This window comes from Tinamus guttatus, unplaced genomic scaffold (genome assembly GCF_059628265.1).
Source record: "Tinamus guttatus ecotype Peru unplaced genomic scaffold, ASM5962826v1 Tinamus_guttatus_pri_ptg000261l, whole genome shotgun sequence".
Taxonomy (NCBI): Eukaryota; Metazoa; Chordata; class Aves; order Tinamiformes; family Tinamidae; genus Tinamus; species Tinamus guttatus.
The window spans coordinates 858,332-876,383 of NW_028288795.1; the positions used below are offsets into that span (position 1 = coordinate 858,332).

General features: G+C 46.0%; 1 protein-coding gene across 1 annotated transcript in view; it reads left to right on the forward strand.

Moving 5' to 3' along the window:
• Positions 1 to 18,052, forward strand: part of KDM4B (lysine demethylase 4B) — a 65,362-nt gene that overhangs the window by 32,115 nt on the left and 15,195 nt on the right. Inside the window, exons 8-13 of the mRNA XM_088527111.1 lie at positions 4,588 to 4,784; positions 5,337 to 5,369; positions 8,616 to 8,785; positions 13,191 to 13,694; positions 14,594 to 14,707; positions 16,726 to 16,904. Coding sequence (XP_088383237.1) covers positions 4,588 to 4,784; positions 5,337 to 5,369; positions 8,616 to 8,785; positions 13,191 to 13,694; positions 14,594 to 14,707; positions 16,726 to 16,904 — 1,197 coding nt within the window. The remainder of the gene's footprint in view (positions 1 to 4,587; positions 4,785 to 5,336; positions 5,370 to 8,615; positions 8,786 to 13,190; positions 13,695 to 14,593; positions 14,708 to 16,725; positions 16,905 to 18,052) is intronic.

Consider the following 18,052-nt stretch of genomic DNA (forward strand, 5'->3'; position numbering starts at 1 on the left):
TTGGGCTGAATGGCAGGAGAATGAACTGGAGCTCTGACCAGTTTGTTCTGTCCTGCTTGGTGAGTAGTAACGAGATCCAAAGTAACACATCCAGGCTGGTGTGATGCCTGAAAGACCTTCAACCTTGAGTGAGTTTTGTTTTATATTTAAGCTTCCATTAAGGCAAAGTGGGAGGCTAGCTGAATCTGAAACAAGTGCGTTTGGTGGGTACTGACTTCATCTAAAGGGGAGGGTTTCTTCCCAACAGAACCAGAGATGCTAATTTAAATACTTAATATATGCAACTTTTTGTACGTAAGAAGGAGGGTTATTCTGTATTAGTGTTCTATATGTTGTGGAACAGATGGAGTTCAGCTCAGTGTAAATGACTGGGAAGGGAGGGAGAGGATCCTTTCAAAAACGAGGCTGAAGGTTGAGGTTGAGTGGAGCTGCCTTTTCCATATCTCCATATATCATTTCATGTTTCCTATTTCAGGGAGACAGCCTTTCCATTTGACTGTTGTTTTATATAGGCTTATTAGTATTTTATTTTAGAAAACTTGACACACCAGCTCGTGGTCAGACGTTCAGTAGCCACAGGCGTCTCATTAGCGATCTTTGAGCCATGCTTGCTGAGACGGGGTTGTTGGCATGGTCAGATATTTGACCATGGTCTCCAGGTTTGAGCAGCAGATAATAAAATGACGCGTAGGGGAGGAATGTTGCTTTAATATGTATGAAAAGGGCTTCAGTCGGTGCCTCTTGGTTCTTGCCGGGCAGTTAAACTGCTTCCTGGACTCATGTTGCATGTCGTTATCCCATATAGGTGCCTTTGAATCCTGCAAGCAGGGGAGCAAAGTGATGGAATTATGGAAAATGAGGGATGGGGCTAGGAGAAGCCTTCAAGAGATAGCAGCTCCTCTCGTCTTTGTTGCTGCTTGGGGTCCCAAATTTCCCATAAACGGAGATGGACAGCAAACCTGAAACTGTTGGTGCTTTGCTTTTTCCCTTCTATTCCCCTCCATTTTCCTTAGCGTTTCCCCGTAGGTTCCTGGAGATGCAGGGTGGGAATACTCTGCGTTTGATGTGTCGCTGCGGGTCAGCCCGGCTGCTCCCGAGCAGGCTGGTACCCCTGAAAAAGGAAAGAGGAGAGAAGCAAAAATGCTTGATTGGGTCTCGGAAATCCTTAGTCCTGTTACTGTAAATTTTTCAGCTGTCATTGCGACGTGACAGCCCTATCCTTCATGCTGCCATTGAGTTGTGCTCTGTGCGTTCGGTGCCTGGGTCACTCTTAAATCTTTCAGGAGGTCTAAACTGGCTGAATTGAGGGGAAGGAAACGTGCAGGAGGGATTCCTGGAACGCGTGAACGAGCCCTTTGTGGCTCCCTTTTGGCCCCCGGAAAGGAAACGAGGTTTCATATCTCTCCTTAGTGCTGCTATTTAAGTGTTGACTTGTTCATTGTACATTGTTGTTTCCACCAAGTTTAATAACCCTGCAATGTGAAGTGTTGGAACTCACGAGCAGGGAGAGGAATTCTGGAATTCAGCCTTAGGTTTGATGGGATTTTGGGCTGCGATCCCTCGTTATAGTCTGCTCAGCGGCTGCCTGTGGTGAATTCTTGTTCTTATCTTTGACCTCCCTGTGTTTTCTGAACGGATGTTGATAGCAGCAAGACAAGGACCATCCCCCTCGTATACGAGTGTCCCTAGATCCCTCTGCCGTCCTTGACGGGCTGTCCAACCCCAGAAACCCAGTGTGGCACTAAGGGGACTGGCCCAGCCCGTGTCCCCTGTGGCCCTGGTGGCCGGGGATGACCGGGCTCGTTGACTTCTGCACGGGGCGGTTGGATCTGTGCTCTCCGTCACGCTCCGGATGAGGAGAAATCCATCCTGGACCGGTGTGGGATCGATGAAGCTGTCACGAGCGCTTCCGTGTTGGGGATAAGACGTTCCAGGTAATTCATGCATTTACGGCCTTGATTTCAATGTTCTGAATATTTGGAAGATCCTTCCCTTTTGCCGTTGCACTGGAAGCAGCCGCCGTATCGAGCAGGATCTTCCGGCCCTGAGGGGAAGGTGTGGGGAAAAAAACCCCTGGCATTGCTGGAGCATGAATATGCTGAGGAGCTGAGGAAATATAACTGCAGGATCCAGGAGGAGCCCCAAAGGAAAGAGGCTCTGTAAATTATTCATGCTCGCTAGTGTGAAAGCAATAAAATTAAATTAAAATTGAAATATAAACATACATCACGTTAGATTTGTGTGCAGAGAGGAGCTTGGCTACCGCAGCCTTGTGCTGTTGCAGCCGCCAGCATCGCGGCTCGGAGCAGGAGCAGCTCCCGCCCTGCTCGCCACGGGGTTCTGGGTCATCCTTTTGCAGCCCCAAAATAATAGTAATAATAGTATTATTATTAATTATATTATTCAAAACTGCTTTGAATAGCACGTGAAGGCAGAGAAGGTCGCTCTCCGGAGCCCGTCGATGGTGCGTGCTGTGGGCTGCTCTTCTGCATTCCGCCTTGCAGCCCTGTACAGGTGGTTGAACATTTCTTAGGGAAAAGCGATTGCAAATCTGCCTGATGCAAATTCCTTAGGCCAGCACTGATGGTGGGGCTGGGAGAAGCCTCTGCCTGGCCAGGAATCCGCAGCACGGGCACCAGCTGCGCTCCTGCTCCCTTTAGCCAAATCGCATTTCCAGCCTTTCTTTCACACACTATTTTTCATTAAATGAATTGAATTTTCCTGAAAGTGCCCGGCCATAAATACTGCTTCCCACTCAGCGCGCTCGGGTTATTACCACTCTCCAAGTGGTTGCAGAGCAGGAGGTAACCAGCGGTTTTTGCAAATGAAAAACAGGAGCGGGGAGGGAAGTGGGAGAGCTGAGAAGGGTACGGAGGAATCTCTCTCCTCGCGCCCGCTCTCAATGGGTTCTTAACTGCAGCCATAAATCTTCCAGTAACGGTGGTGAGAAACAGAAGAAGGGGGAGAAGCAAGTTTAATGTCACGCGTTCCAGCCGAGAAAAGAGTTTTGCAAATGTGCGGAGGGGAGGGTGAAACAGCTTTAAAAAAAATAGCCCTGGAAAGTGGCTCTAATTACCTCGTCCTCTAACTCGGGATTGAAAAGCAGTTTAGTGCAAGTGCGTAGCAAACGCTGCCGTGCGGAGCGGAACCCGCCTCTCCACGCAGCCCCCGCCACTGAGTGGGTTTTGGAGCCCTGGCTCTGGCCCTTTCCGTTTGTTCCTTCCCCAGAGCTGCAGGCTCGCGGCGGGAGACGCTCCTGCAGCCTGGGCGGGCTCTCCCTGCAAGCCCCGCTCTGAATTCTGCCTCAGCCCAGCAAACGCATGCATAAAAAAATGCGTTTTTTTACCAGAAAGTAAAATCCTGGAGCTACCTGTTTGTGTAGACATCCCTCGTGGTAAGGGTGTCATTCCAGGGGTTAATTTTACATGCACGTTTGCTAGATGACATTAGTGGTTGGCATTTCCTCTGGTTTAGGGGTCTTTGCATTAGAGGTGGAACCCAGTTGCTGTTCTAACCTTTTGCTTGTCCACGTAGCCTTCAGTTCATCTCCTGAAATGCACAAGGAAAAATCATTTATTGGGGCTGGGGCTTCACACGTTGATCACTAGCAGTATTTTATGAACGGTGCCAAAATCTGCCATTGATATTCCTTTGCTGCTTTAACTCTTTTATCGGGCCACTGGGGAGTCAAGTAGTTTTTGTGCTAATTGCTCGTGTATAAAACACCTAAGTTTCTCTCCTGAATTTTTCCAAAGTGGCGCAGGGTGTGAGGAGCTCCTGTTAGTTGCCGATGGCTAAAATCGAGAGCGTCTCCGTGTTTATTCTAACCCATTTTTGTGCTAGCTTCACAAATAACCTCAATGCCACACGGGCCTCCTGGCCCTTAGCTGCATCCCGAGCCGTGTGTGCTCTCCCGCTTCCTTCTGATGATTCCTCCTCCTTCCACCACTCCTCCCTTTTACCATCCCTTTTTCTTTTTTCCAAAAGTAACCTATTAATTTTTGATAGCTGGACACAGCTGAGTAACCCTCATCCCTGTATGCAAACAATCTCTTTTTGCCGGCAGCAAGTGCTTCTTAATTTTCAGTGCTGCTGTTATGGGCTTGTGGAGGATTTATGTGCAGGATCTTGATTTATAATTATGAAGTTTAACTGCTGTGGTCATTAGGTTAGGCTTTTCTTCCTTGAAGGCTTTTGCAGTGGTGAAGCAGTGTTAATAAGCTCTTTTCAGCCTGAGAACCTCCAAAAGACGCTGACTGATAGGGGGGCCTCAGGTTCAGCTCAAATTCAGACCTGATTTACAGAGAGCAAAATTATTACTAATAACTGTGAGAATGTAATAGATGAGTGGACAGTCTCACACAGGGGGCTTGTGCTGCATCTGCCTTTGCCAAGGGCAGGCAGCTTCTTGTTTTCCATCACGCTGAAATCCCCACATGATCAGGGTCCTAGGTAACCCACCACAGCCCTTACAGAGAAAAACCCATAGAACGTTGTTTTGGCTCAGGAGAAAGGAAAACACACAGCAAGAAAGGAAAAATATTCCTGTGGTCTGACGTGGTGTTGGTGTCTGGAAATCTCTTGCAGTGCACTTGCCGCAAAGACATGGTGAAGATTTCCATGGACGTCTTCGTGAGGGTCCTGCAGCCCGAACGCTACGATTTGTGGAAGCAAGGGAAGGATATTGCAGTCCTGGACCACATGAAGCCCACGGCTCTGAGCAGCCCAGAACTGGACGCCTGGAACGAGACGAAGGCTGATTTGAAGGCTAAATTACTTCGCAGGTAAAAAAAAAAAAAAAAACAACAACAAAACCCCCCAAAACCATACATTAATGAAAGTGTGAATACTTTTAAAAGAGTGGTAGAGCCACTGCTCTTTAGGGATTGTGTTTTGAGTTTAATTTCTGAACTCACTTAGCTTGCATTAGAAAATTAGATATATATTTTTGTTGCTAGCCAAGATCTAAACGCTTTAATTCTCAGTTTGGAACAGTTCAGACTGGTTCCTGTAGCTTCTCCTGGTTGCTCACTCACTCTTCCTTTTCTTCTAAGCCGTAGAGGAGCACATATTCTTTGAAAGTAGGACACTGTGCCCCCTTGCATCCCATCTTTTATCCTGTAAGACAAAAAGTCTGGAGTAAACATTCCTAGTTTCACTTATCAGAAAGTAGGAGGAAAAGAATTGCCAATTGCAAGAGGGGCTCCCGTGCATGCCTTTTCGTGCTTCCTTGTATCTCTGTATTCGTTTTCTGCAAGTTCATGTTTTGTACGTGTTGCAGTTTGCCTGCACGGAGGGGTTGGCTAACGTTGTGCTCTTGGAATCTTGCTTCGTAGGATAGGAGATGAGGAAGAGGACAACAAACACCGGTACGTGACTTCCCTCGTCTACTTAAATGACTTTTGTTCCTCCTCTTTTAATAATTCTTTTTGCCATAATGACTCTTAAAGCGTTCTTCTGGTTCAGGCAGTTCTTTGTTCCAGACTTTTAACGTCTGCTGCATTGAAAAGGCACAGAAAATGTTGGTTTCTCAGTTGGGGTTGCTCAGACTTCCTTTGTCTTGTCTTTTCATGGTTTTCTGAGCTGACCCCTTGTGTTACTAGGGGACCTTAACTATCTCGTGCCTGTTTTCATGAATGTGCAGCCAATATAAATAATAAAGCCAGGCTGAGGAAGATGCTGCAGTGCTGTGATACATGGATAATGATAAACGGATTACGGCTAAAGGTCACTGGAGCACAGAGTTAATAAAAAGCTGCTGCTTTCTGAAAGGTGAAATTGGCCTAACGTTTTGTAGAAATGGGCTGCCCGTGGGGGAGAACTTTCCATCCCCCTCATGCTTTCTTGAAGAGGAAGACTCGTTAGAGAGAGGAAATTGCATTATCGTTGGGCTTTAATGGACCCAGGGCGATGCAAAGTGCGGGCTCTGCCTTCTGCTTCCGGCCCCTCCTTTTCTCATTACTCTCATTCCTGCCCATTATGTTATTTCTTTCTGCTCGCATTTAGTCTTGTTGAATTTCTGATTTCAGTATTGGCAGCCTTTGGAAATTGTCCTCCTTCATCTGCACATAATACCTGCTTGCAGCTTTGTTTCAAGTAAGACTTCCTTGAAATGTAGCAACATAGTGTTAAATAAACAGCCTCTTGGTGCCATCTTTGACAGGGCCTCAGAGTGACTGTTTAAAAACTACCGACCTAATAAATTGGTGATAGAGGAAGCCCTTAGGCATTATGTCAAAGGCAAACGTGGCACATGCTGAGAGGAGCTTGTGTCTCTCTCTAGAGCTGGTCTTTGTCCTGGGGAGTTTTCCAGCCCGTAGTCTTGCTTTGGGTCTGTCCTGTGTGTCGCTTATTCTGCATGACACGGTTTGTCCCTTGCTTTCCAAAACATTGAAATGGGGAATGGCTGTTCCCACTAAATGCTCCTAACGACAGGATAAATGGGGCATTTTGTCAAATAACTGACCTCAGCTGTGTTGCTCCGCTCCGCGCTGTGTTTTCTGCCTTCCATAGTGAGTTTCAGGAAAAGCAGGGTGGTCCTTTATTATTATTATTTTTTTCTTATCTGTTAATTGTTTCCTAGATTATTTCACTGTTATCATGAAGCAACTTCCAAGCTGTTGAATATAGATATTTCTTTGCTGACATGAGTTAGCCATAATCTCAGTCCCATGCTTATGTCTTGAAGGCTGATGTGCATTAGCAGGATGGAGTTTGCAGGGGGAATGGGAGTCACCTCTGTCCCAACCTCCTCTCAGTTGGATCTGCTTAAATTAAATGGCTCTGTGGTCTGTTCTTCAAAGGGAACAAGCACTGTTTCTTGCCAGCTCTCCTGGAAAAAACAGCTTTTAAGCTCTGCAGAGGGCTCTCTCCTTTCTTCTCTAAGGTCATTCATACTTGCTTACCTTGAAAAACCCAACATTGTTTATGGCTTCAGCAAGGGGCTGTTTCAGGCTGCTGCATTAATAAGTCAGCCCATTGCTGGTGTGGGGATTAGGTCAGAAATGCAGTGTCTTCTTCTGGAAATGTGCCCCCTTCTGCAAGCCCCGTTTCTGTAACTCCATGTGCGTCCCCTTCCTCTGCCCGTCTCCCCACAACCTCAGAGTAAGGAGAAGAGCATAAAAATCCCTTCATCTTCTCTGAACATACAGCTTTGGGATTTAATTTTTGTCCCACATTTCTAAACAACAGCAGTTACAGAGATGCCCTTTACCAACTACAGCTGCACCACTTGATTCTACTCCAGTTCTCTTTCCACCATGGAAAGTTCTAAACACAGAAGTTTTACAGGTTCATCTTATTTTTTCCCTTTTTCTCCTCCCTCCGGAGAAGGTGGGATGTTTTTAGAATCTCGGTGAAGAGAAGAGTTGATCCTTTTGGGTTCAACTGTGTGTTCCTGCTAATGAATGTCTTGCAGGTGTGAATTTAACATCTATACTTGGAGGGCTACCATATGGTTAGAGTCTAGCAATTATAAATTACTGTGCATATGGATTAACTTTCTTTTCTATTAATCATTCATCTCAGGTTGGATTTTTTTTTTCTTCCGTCTTTGTTGGTTGCCTGATTAAGGACTCTTAACTTCATTGTACTCCCAATCTAATTAGCAGCTGAGTTTTGGGGCTCTGAGGATGTGAAGCTGAATTGCGGCTCTCGCAGAGCTGCGGACAGATGAATTGGAACGTGGTGTCACTGCGCTTTGCAGTTTGTTACATGATGCTAGATGAAAGGGCACGGAACAGGGGGCCATATGGAAGACGCCGCTTTCAAAACAGAAAAAACTCTATGCTAAAAATGGTGGTAAAAATTGCAGCGTTCTGAATTAGCCTCTTTTGAAAACGAGAGCTTGTTGGGCTTAGACCCAGCATTCAAGGATCTGTTTGTCAGATCTTTAAAAAATTCCAAAATAAAATGTGGTGCCTAACTGAGATTATCCTGCTTTCTGAATTTCCATTTGCCTCTGCCCCATGATGACTGTAATCTCTTTGTTTTAGTGACATTGACTCTTTATAAAGACTGTTCTATTAGGCTGATGGCATTGCATCGTATCAATACGCCCTTTTTTTAGTTAGACTTCTTCATCGGCCTTGGACCCTGTGAATTACTACTGAAAATGACAGGCTATTGATTATGCTGCAAGTATTCATTATGCCATATTTTTAAAACCTGGCAGCGCTGGGTAGCGTTTGAGCGCTGGAACGCGCCGCTCCGCCGGCTTCCAGCAATTTGCTGGAGGGACACGAGTACAGAATGAAACAAAACGGCGGAATGGAGGCAGAGCGGGGAAGAAAGACAAGTTGTCATTTTGAAACACAAGCAGAGCGGGTTTAAAATGCAATTAAAGTAATTTTAACTGCAGCTTATTAGCTTACATAGCAATGGAGGAAAAGGCCCTTCCAGAAGCCAGGACAACTCACGGCTGCTGTGAATGGATCTTAAACGATGTTATGCAAAGTTCATCCCATGGTCTCGCATATCTGGTTTGCCCTGTAGCCTAGTATTTGAGTTACCGTTTGTTTTCTCTCCAAAGATGATCCTTTTGTTTTCCATTCAAGTGATCATTTCATATATTGAAGGCAGTTCTTTTATGTCAAATCTCACTTCTTTCCCTCTAGGTCGCACAGAAAAAGAAGTCAACCCAGGAGACACAAAACAGAGGATCAGAAGTCTCTTGGGGAAGTCATGGCTATTGAAACTGCCTTGGAAGATGTGAAAGTAAAAGAGGAGCTGAAAAAGGGGCCAGATCTAGAGGAAGAGGAGAGGAGCAAAGTGGCAGAGGGAGAAGGTGAGGGCCCTGCTCGCTGGGCTTTGCTTCAGCAGGGATCTGGGGCAAGCTGTTTCACCAAAACACCTCCGTAAATAACTTGTCTAGTGTTGTTTATTTCTGTTGAAATATCAGCAGAGTCTTTTCCAATATTAAATCTGTGCTTACTGAAATACACCATCATTTACAGCAGCAATTGATTTTTTTCCTCTCTTTAACAATTCAGTCCAAAGAGCTTTCTTGGCTGGCCTTGGAAGTTCTGCCAAAACTATTACAGTTTTGTAAAAATATGTATTAAGGGAGAAATATTTTTAAATATTTCATAAAGGAACAAATAAATATATTTTGTGTCTTCCTCTGAAAAGGAAAGATTTGAGCGTTCCCTTCTGCAATGAATCTTCACCCCTCTCCCTCCCCTCCTCCCTGTTTCTTGCAGAGGCTGTGGATAAAGTCAGCACTAGCTTGTGTGGGATCCACAGCTGCTGCGTGAGCAGAAGCTGCAGTTTGACTCAAGTCTTCAGTACCCTCTGTAAGAGGAAAGATTTTTCAGCTTTCTTTGCATGACTGGAGATGTTGGCAGCTCATGACAAGGCCTGGTCCCCACTTCTCTGTATTTCTTGTGCAAAAAAGATGGTACTGGTTCCAAACTGTTTGGAGAAGGCAAATAGGAGTAGGAGCTGGACCTTTGATAAGTCACTTAACTTTGCTCATTCACGCAGTGGAATGGACATAATATTTCTTAATATTACGGTTCTGTCCTGGGAAATGATGTCTGTAGGATTCGTTGAAGCTCTTCGTTGGAGTGCACAACGACTGTTGCAAAACCAGGGACTATCTTGGTGTTGTTTGTGTGCAGGATCTTCCTAGTAGGTGCGTTCAGTCCAGAGGCCAGACCGCAGCCATCTCCCAGAGACTCCTTCTGTGATGCTCTTTTCTTGGTTCTGTGTGGAGCTCTCATGGCAGCTCTCATTGGCACTAAGCTCATCAAACGTGTGTGGTTAAGTGGCCGGTACGTGTGTAATGCACTTGCCTTTTGAGGTGCTCTGGAGTGTTCTACAAACACCAGCTAAATCCCCCTCATGTTTTACATATGCTTGTGCATTTGGAGAAATGTGATGCAGCAAACTACTTGGAGAACCTTCATAATGGTGTTACAGGGAATCCATGAATGCTCTGGGAAGAGGCTCAAGCTCTTGTTTCGGTTCCCTGATGTCCTACCCAGACAACGTGCTGTCCCCTTTCGTGGGGGATAAGGTCTATGAAGTGTTGCCATACAGAGAGGAGCAGCACAGGGAGAGCAGTTCCTTTCTCCTGCCCTAGCTTGCAAGTGGCAGCAGTGTGTTAAACTGCATGCTCCAACTCTTGTACAAATTTAACAGTTAATGCTTGTGCTAAACGGCCCAAAGATGCTCGTGTCCCTTGGGAGGCAAGAGATAAGTGGCAAGGACAGATCTGCAATCCTTAGAATGGCAGAGAAAGAAGAAAAGCTCTGTTCTAGCTGGATAGGCTCTAAATCATACGCTTAGACTTCATGTTAAAAGCTCTTTAACTGCTTGCACTGGAGGGGCAAACTTATTTTCAGCACCATTGAAGAAAGCATCGCTGGAACTAGACTCTTGGCACTGCAGTTTTGGAGAGGGATCTAGTGCTCAATGTGGCAGTTAGCAAACAGGCAGGTACTTTAATGCAATATAGCAGTTAAGTGCCACTGACTTCTCTAGTTCTCTGCATCCTACTGTCTGTGCTGCCTCTTGCAAGTGCAGCTTGAAAAGGAAGATAGTCTGTGTGTGGATGGTCCTGGTCAGGGCAGCTTAGCTTTTCCTCTGCTTCCCTTCCTTTTGCTTTGGCTTTAGTTTGGCTGCAATTCCTACTTATTCCAGAAAAGATGACCTTGAAGGATGGGGAGGAAGAATGAGGTTCTTAAGCAGTAATTGCAAAGAAGTCACACTTATGCTTAGTGTTGGTTATTGAGACTATCTGAGCATTAATACCTTGAGGTTTTCAGGTTTTGTCACCCAGATACCTCACTATATTTTCTTTTTTTTTCTTATCTTTATATGACTAAATTTTATATTCATCATTTATTACCTTGTTGTTAATTCATTTAGAGTTTCTCAGCAGGTTGTCTCGGGACTTGACATGAAAGAGGTGAGTTGTGGAGCTCTGCTCTCCCCTGGCTGTGCTAAGCAGCACGAACAGCCCGCGAGTCAGCAGGGGTTACGGCTGCCGCCCGCAGAACGGGGCTCCAGCCCTTGTATCTCACAGGAGAATTCCTTCTTTATAAGGTGGAGAGAGGCAATGAGATGCTGAAATGCAAAACAGTTGCCTGTTACTTTCCACTACATTTCTTTAAATGTCATTCCCACGTATCCTCTTAGCATTGCCACTGCAAACTTAAATACATAATTGCATGAACTAATACTGTGCTCAAGACGCCACTAAAGCAGAACTGAAAACTTCATGTTTGTGCCAAAAATCTATTTCTGCTGGTACCTGCGTGTAATAGCAAATGGCTGCATAAATGTTTTTTAGATGACCACTTGCTCCAGGAGGATTTTACTTCTGCCTTTTGCTCTTGTATCAGTCATGTTAGCATATTCTGTTAGCGTAGGTGATATATAGGCTATAAACCCTGGGCATGGAGGGATATTCTCTTCCTAGGAGTTACAAAATGCTGCTGAAAGCAAAGCATTAACCTCTGCTAACCAAATGCATTTATTTATCCATAAAGATCCCCTTCCTTCCTAGAGGTCTTCACAGTAGCCAGAAGGGACCTTCAGCTCCCACTGTATTTTTTTGCCTGGCTTCTGATTTTACGGCTAAGCTTGCAAACCACTTCATCCATCCCAGCACAGAAACTTTGCAACCAAGTTGTGTGTGCCAGCTGCTGTCAAATTAGCCCGCTTAGGAGTCAGCAAAGCTGCTGAATGGCATTTGTTTTGTTGTAGGGCAGAGAATGCTCTCGGTGTGCACAGAGTAAATATGATCCGGGTTTGTGCGACTGGGGAGAAATCCAATTTGACTTTCATTCAATGTGTTTGTTTCTCTAAGGAAATTCAATATTCCTTCCTTTGTGCGCGAACAAACCAGCTTAGCGCAGGGACTGCCCACACGAGTACAGCAATAACCATTTGGGCTGCACTTGTCGCCATTCTTATAAATTAGTTTAAATAAAGTCACCAGCCCAGGCTGCTGGGGAAGGTTCAGGTGTCCACTGGAAGATTTCTGCAGGGATTTCAGCACTTCATCTCATCGTGGGATTATTCTTCTTGTCCCTTTACCCCTGGCCTCCTTCAGATGTCACATTAATATGTGCTGGCCTGTCTCATTTGCTCTTTGCTGAGTTTGGCTGCTAGGCTTCGGGTTAATCCTCGCTGGAAGAGCCTGGGCTTGGTAAATCTTCCTCCCCTCGCCATCCTATTAGTGGGGAAGTGACCTTTTGGAGCAGAGTCATCTAGTTGCAGCATCTGCAGGTGGAAAACAATCTCTTATGAAACAAACGGCATCTGCCTGTGGAGCATCTATTATTTACTTGCCTTTGAGTGAGCTGATAACTTTATTCATGAAGGAGGGAAAGGGTGGGCAAAGGGAACATCCATCACTGCAGCCGCAGTGAAGGCGGCTCCCAGCCCTCGCTCGCTCAGGGGCAGCAGGAATTTCATTGGGACTGTCTTGGGATGCTCTAAAACCAGATGCTGGGGTCCTTCAGCAGAGCTGTGCTGGGAAGGGAGGCAGGGAAGGCTTTTATGGGTGCTTTCTAGGGCAGTGTCTATGTGCTCAAGGGGTTTCTCTCCTTTTGCAGCCATATAAGAGAGCTGCAGCTTAATACAGATGAAATAATAGCAGTATGGGCAAGTAAGTTGTCCAGGTGCAGAAACACATGACTTAATTGGCATCCTCATTGAAGGAGAAGGATTTCTGGCCCAAACACCTTGTGTTCTGATAACTTGTGCTTTCCCTCCTGCAAAGGGAGAGCTGAAGGATATTGAGGTGCTTTGCTTTGTTTAATCTTCTGCTCAGTTGCTATTGACTGTGTAAATTGGGGGTTATGAATTACTTGCACAGGATCATTTTTGTTCGGGAGGCTGATTGGTTTTGTCCAAGTAGGGCTGTTGTAATATATTGCATGTCTTTTTGTGCTCTGTCCAGTTTCTAGGGGAAAGGTATTTTCTCTCACAGGGAACATTCACTTTATCAGCCTTTCTAGTCAAGCCAAGAGTTAAACGGTCCATAGGAAAAACAGGAGCCTTTTATTTCTGAAGTAGGTTGCTCCAGGTGAGTGCTGAGAGCCTTCGTTTTGCCTTTGTGAATGGATAAACAGGACCATGATGTAGCCCAACATGGAGCTTTTTGGTGAAAGAGGAGGAGTATTAAATGCCTCAAAATCACAGCTTGGAAGTTAAATGTTGCCTATTTCTTGAAACAGGTGACTGCAAAGCGAAGGCCCGTCCTCCGAAAGTAAAAGGTGAGAGGAAGAAGAAGCATCTCCTCCACCAGCACCATCTGCAAGCGCCGCAGCCTCCTCTGCAGCAGCAGCAGCCGCCGCTGCCCATGGCCCCAGCTGCCCCGCAGCAGCAGCTGGCGGAAGAGGGGGCACCGGCCCGGCCACCGATCCCGCCAGCAGCACCTGCGTCGTCCGCAGCAGAGAAGAACTTGCCCCCAGCTCCCCTGAACGTCATCCAGCCCTCGGAGGCATCGGCCGAGGAAGAGGAGTTCAAGCCTCGGCCCATCATCCCCATGCTGTACGTGGTTCCCCGCACCAAGAAGGTGGTGTTCGACAAGGAGCGCATGTCCTGCCAGCAGGCGTTCGAGCAGTTCGCCACGCAGAAGAGCCCTGGCTGGCGGGATCAGACGGTCCCCGCGGAGATCCCTGTGAAGGAGGAGGAGAGCGCGGAGGCGGAAAGCGGCGAGGTTGCTCCAGCTGCCGCTGATTTACAGGTGTGCATGAGCAAGGGAACAACCCGGAGCTCTGTCGTTTGGAGCAGCCGGCTGAGCACCAAACCGGGGAGGAGCAGGAGTGCTGAGCTGTGCCAGGGCCCCTCGCGGGGCTGCGTTGAACCATCGAGGGCTTTACAGGGAAAAACTCTGCTCTCTCCCAACACAGTCCACTGCATTTCCTTAACGAGACTTAGGATTGGAAAAGTTGGGAGGAGCAACCTTTTCACAGACAATTCAGCCCATGAACTATAATCAGTGGCAGGTATCTCTTAAGGGAGTGCTTTCCTGAGGACAGACTCCAAAAGAAGGAGGAGAATGTTCCGGAATTAGCAGCATGTCAGAGCTATGTGATACAGCTCTGCTTTTCTGCATGGCTCTGCTCAAAGAGCCAAAAGAGTGGCAAGGCCCTGTTAGAAATTATCGGGAACAGAGGGGAAAATGTGTGTTATCACACCAGCATGATGCAGTTAGAGTACCTTTTCCATAAATATTTCTAAGATATAATGGCTGCAGAAGGTGCACACTAATACTTGAGTCTCATGGGTTTGGTTTTACTGCTCGTAACTTCCGTGCTGGAATTTCTCCATGTTTATCCGATTGACCAGGCGTAAACAGACAGAATTGGCAGACATGAAACTGTTCTGAGGCCGTTCTGGTTTTAAGAAAGTACCGTAGTTTACCTGGCATCTTATGAGATAGCATTGGCTTTATCTACTACACTAATTGGCTGGGAAGGCTTTATTGATTCCAGCAAAAGGCAGGGAAAAGTTCATTGTGTAAATTGAAGACCTCTTAATGAGAAGGATTTGGCCTCTGATGCCCTGTTCTCTCCTGTGCTTGCCAAGAGACTTCGGGGCTTCCCACCTAACTTGTTCTGCTCCGTTTCAGACTGCTGCTTTTTCAAAATGAAGATGGAGATCAAGAAAAGTCGCCGTCATCCCCTGGGCAAACCACCAACTCGTTCCCCACTGTCTGTGGTTAAACAGGAGACCTCGAGTGACGAGGGTGAGTGCCCTTAGACATAAAGACTGAGTATGTGCCCTGTCTAATCTGAAAAATTGCTAAAGGTGACTATTAACATAATTGGATGGGCTGAAACTTTCAGTGTTCCACTCAACTGATAAAAATGCAGCGTGTTCCTCTTGTGAAAATGCAACTGGAAGCAAGTGCAGCTATGGGAGGTGCCCTTCCTCACCTCCCACCCTCCTTCTTCTGAAGCAAATTATTTGGTAGGTGCAGAACAATCCTTTCTCCAGGTGTACTTTGGCTAAATTTGGGAGAAATAAGTAGTGTGCGTTTTGGCCTGTGTCTCGATGTCCTCGAAGGTGCTAGATTTCTTGAAAAGGTGAACAGGAAGCTGCTCTTGGAAGCCAGACCTCTTGAAAGCATCGATGCACGTGCCCAAGCTCGTCCTTTTAGTGTTGGCTGCACCCCACACAAGGTGCAAGGTGTGTTGTAGCAGTGCAGAGCACTCCCACAAACCTGTTTTGTGCCACGAGCCCTCTCTGATACTGATCCCTGCAGCTCCCGTTGTGAGCGTCGTTTCCTTCCACAAAGGACAACTTCCCTCTGATCCGCAGCCAAGGCTCGCTCCGTTTGTCTCCTTTTCCACTGGAATCCTTGGCAGCAGTGAGGAGAAGGCTGTGGAAACGCAGATCTCATTAGCCCGTGGGTGCCAGTTTTTAGTCCAAGATAAAAGGAAAACATAGGAAGAAAGTGAAGACACGTATTAGGAAGTAAACCTCATTTTGAGTGTGACAAAGGAACACAGGCTGTTCATAATTTCCAAAAAGCACTGATTAATTAAACACAGTAAAATTTCCCATGTTGTCTAACAAATATATGTCGCAAATTCGTTGGGGGGAACATTATATCTCAGATGTAATAAAACACTTAGGGCTAAGCTTACAAGTTCCTTTTATCCTTTTCCCGTAGCACAGAGCCTGAAAATCTTAAAAGGGAGGTAAGAATGGAGAGGAAACTTAGGTTTGTCGAGAGCAAAACATTAACCGTGTATTTCCAGTAATTAACAGTGAAGCACAATTTGGTTTAATGTGCTGGGCTCTGGGGATAACGTTCCACTAAGATATTTTTGAGTTCCCTGGACCAAAGCTGCTCTGCTGGGTTCTTTGCAGATCCACAGCACAGTGAGCAATTTGCACTCAGTCTTGCATGGAAAATTCCTTGAACACTTGTAGTGACTCAAAAACTCTTTAATAATGAATGGCAAGAAGCTTGACCCCCAAACTGACATGAATAGAGTCTGTGGTGGTTTAATCGTAAAATACCAAGGGCCTTTTAAAGGTTTTGTAAAAACAAAGACTTAGTAAACTAATTAGCACAAGCGGTACCTACCGAGGCTCCGGCGGAAGAAAAAGGTGGTGCTGAATGTAAATTGAAGGCTTAGGGAAGCAGCTGCAGAAAACTAAAATGAGAACTTGGGCTGTCCTTGTGTCATGGCCAGGATTCCTGTTTGTAGGAATGGGTAATGGATGAGCTTCGTGGAGGATGAAGGAGGATGAAGGCTGCCAGAAGCTGGTTAGACTGAACAGACCACCCCAAATTTTGCAGGCCTGGCTCCTGGTAGGAGGAGGGGACGTGACATCTCCTTACACTTTTATTTGCCTCTCCTTACACTTTTATTTGCCTCTCCTTACACTTTTATTTGCCTCTCCTTACACTTTTATTTGCCTCTCCTTACACTTTTATTTGCATTTTGAACTCGGCTTCATTCAAAGGATGCTGGAGGTGGTCAGAGCTAGGAAACCTGCACATGGAGATTTTGTTCCTTCTCCTCTCGGCCGGTTTCATCAGGCCATCGGTGACCACCTTGCTGCCCTCCCCATGCAGTGGAGCTTGTGGTTGTTTTAATGAAGTGTTTAAGACATGGATATGGAGAACTATTGAGGAGTTGCATGTCCTTACCTACTCAGATCCCTCCTACTACTGAAACATAAGCAGTTTTCCCTCACCTTGCTGCATTTTGCCTATATTAAGGACTTGCCATTTTTCCTTCTTTCTAGAAACATTTCCATTTTCTGGGGAAGAAGACGTGAGTGACCCAGAGGCTTTGAAATCTTTACTTTCCCTCCAGTGGAAGAATAAAGCACATAATTTCCCAGCTGAGAGAAAATTCAACGCGGCCGCTGCGCTGAGCGAGCCCTACTGTGCTGTGTGTACCCTCTTCTACCCCTACAACCAGGTAATTCCCGACTCCGCCGCACGGATCCGTGGTGACTCCCAACCCCTGGCTGCTGCGTAAGTCGGGGCACAGACTTCTATAAGAAAATGAGAAGACTTTTAGACGTTTGTGCCAAACACAAAGATGTGTTTGGATCTGGCAGCAGTGCGTAGAGCCTTTCCTCTTATCTTCCTGGCGCTGAGTTTTCATTTTTTAAATCACACGCCGAGCTTTGCCCTGCAAACGCTGCACAAACACAGCAGCAGTGCCATGCTGGGCACACCGTCACTGCTGCTCAGTTACGTGCAGGGGCTTCGGAATATTTGCAAACAAGCAACACACCAAAAGTTTACTCAGGAAGCATATACATATTTGGGGGAAATTATCCATATGTCAGGAGCAGAAAGGCAAATTTATCAGGTGAGTTAGCTATTTGCCAAATTGATTATTGATTTATCCTTGTATGCTCATACAATCAAATGTGCCTCTGTATATCTACCAGGAATGCACGTGTTAACGTGTGTGTGTGAATGTGTGTGTGTGTATATATATTTATATATGTCTTTGAAGATTTTTCTGAGAAAAGCAGAACTGCCACCGTACCTTCCAAGAAAACCTCTTGATTTATTATGCAAATCAGAAATAAAATGTCAGTGCAGGATTGCTGGATGTCGTTGTATAATGATTCTAAGGAAAACTGGCTACAGCTGGGCTGTCTTAATTCATTGTTTTTAACACTGATTTGCTACCAGAAAACCTTGAAATGTCCTTCTGGAGAAATTCTTGCAGCAGGAACAGGGACGGATGCCAAAAGGATGGGAGAGGGGGAGGGGAGATCTTGCCATTATTAATATTTTCCTTTATTTTTTTCCACATAGTGTTTTCAGCTGCAGTTTGGGGATTTGATCCCTAAAAGTTTATGCATCTACAGAAGAAAAACAGGGAGTGCTTTTCATTATTCGGACACTTCTTTGAGCTTTCAAATTAAATTACAGATCCCAGTCCGTGCCTAAGGAAGAGAGAGGAGCAAAAGGCAGCGGGGAGGCTGTGTGGGAATCTGGAGGAGTTCAGGTTGGCTGTGTGCTGCGTGGTGTCAGGTGTCGGATGAAAGGATGAGTTTTCTTCTTTTCTTTGGCAAGGGATGCTCTCCGAGGCTAAAATGAGCTGTG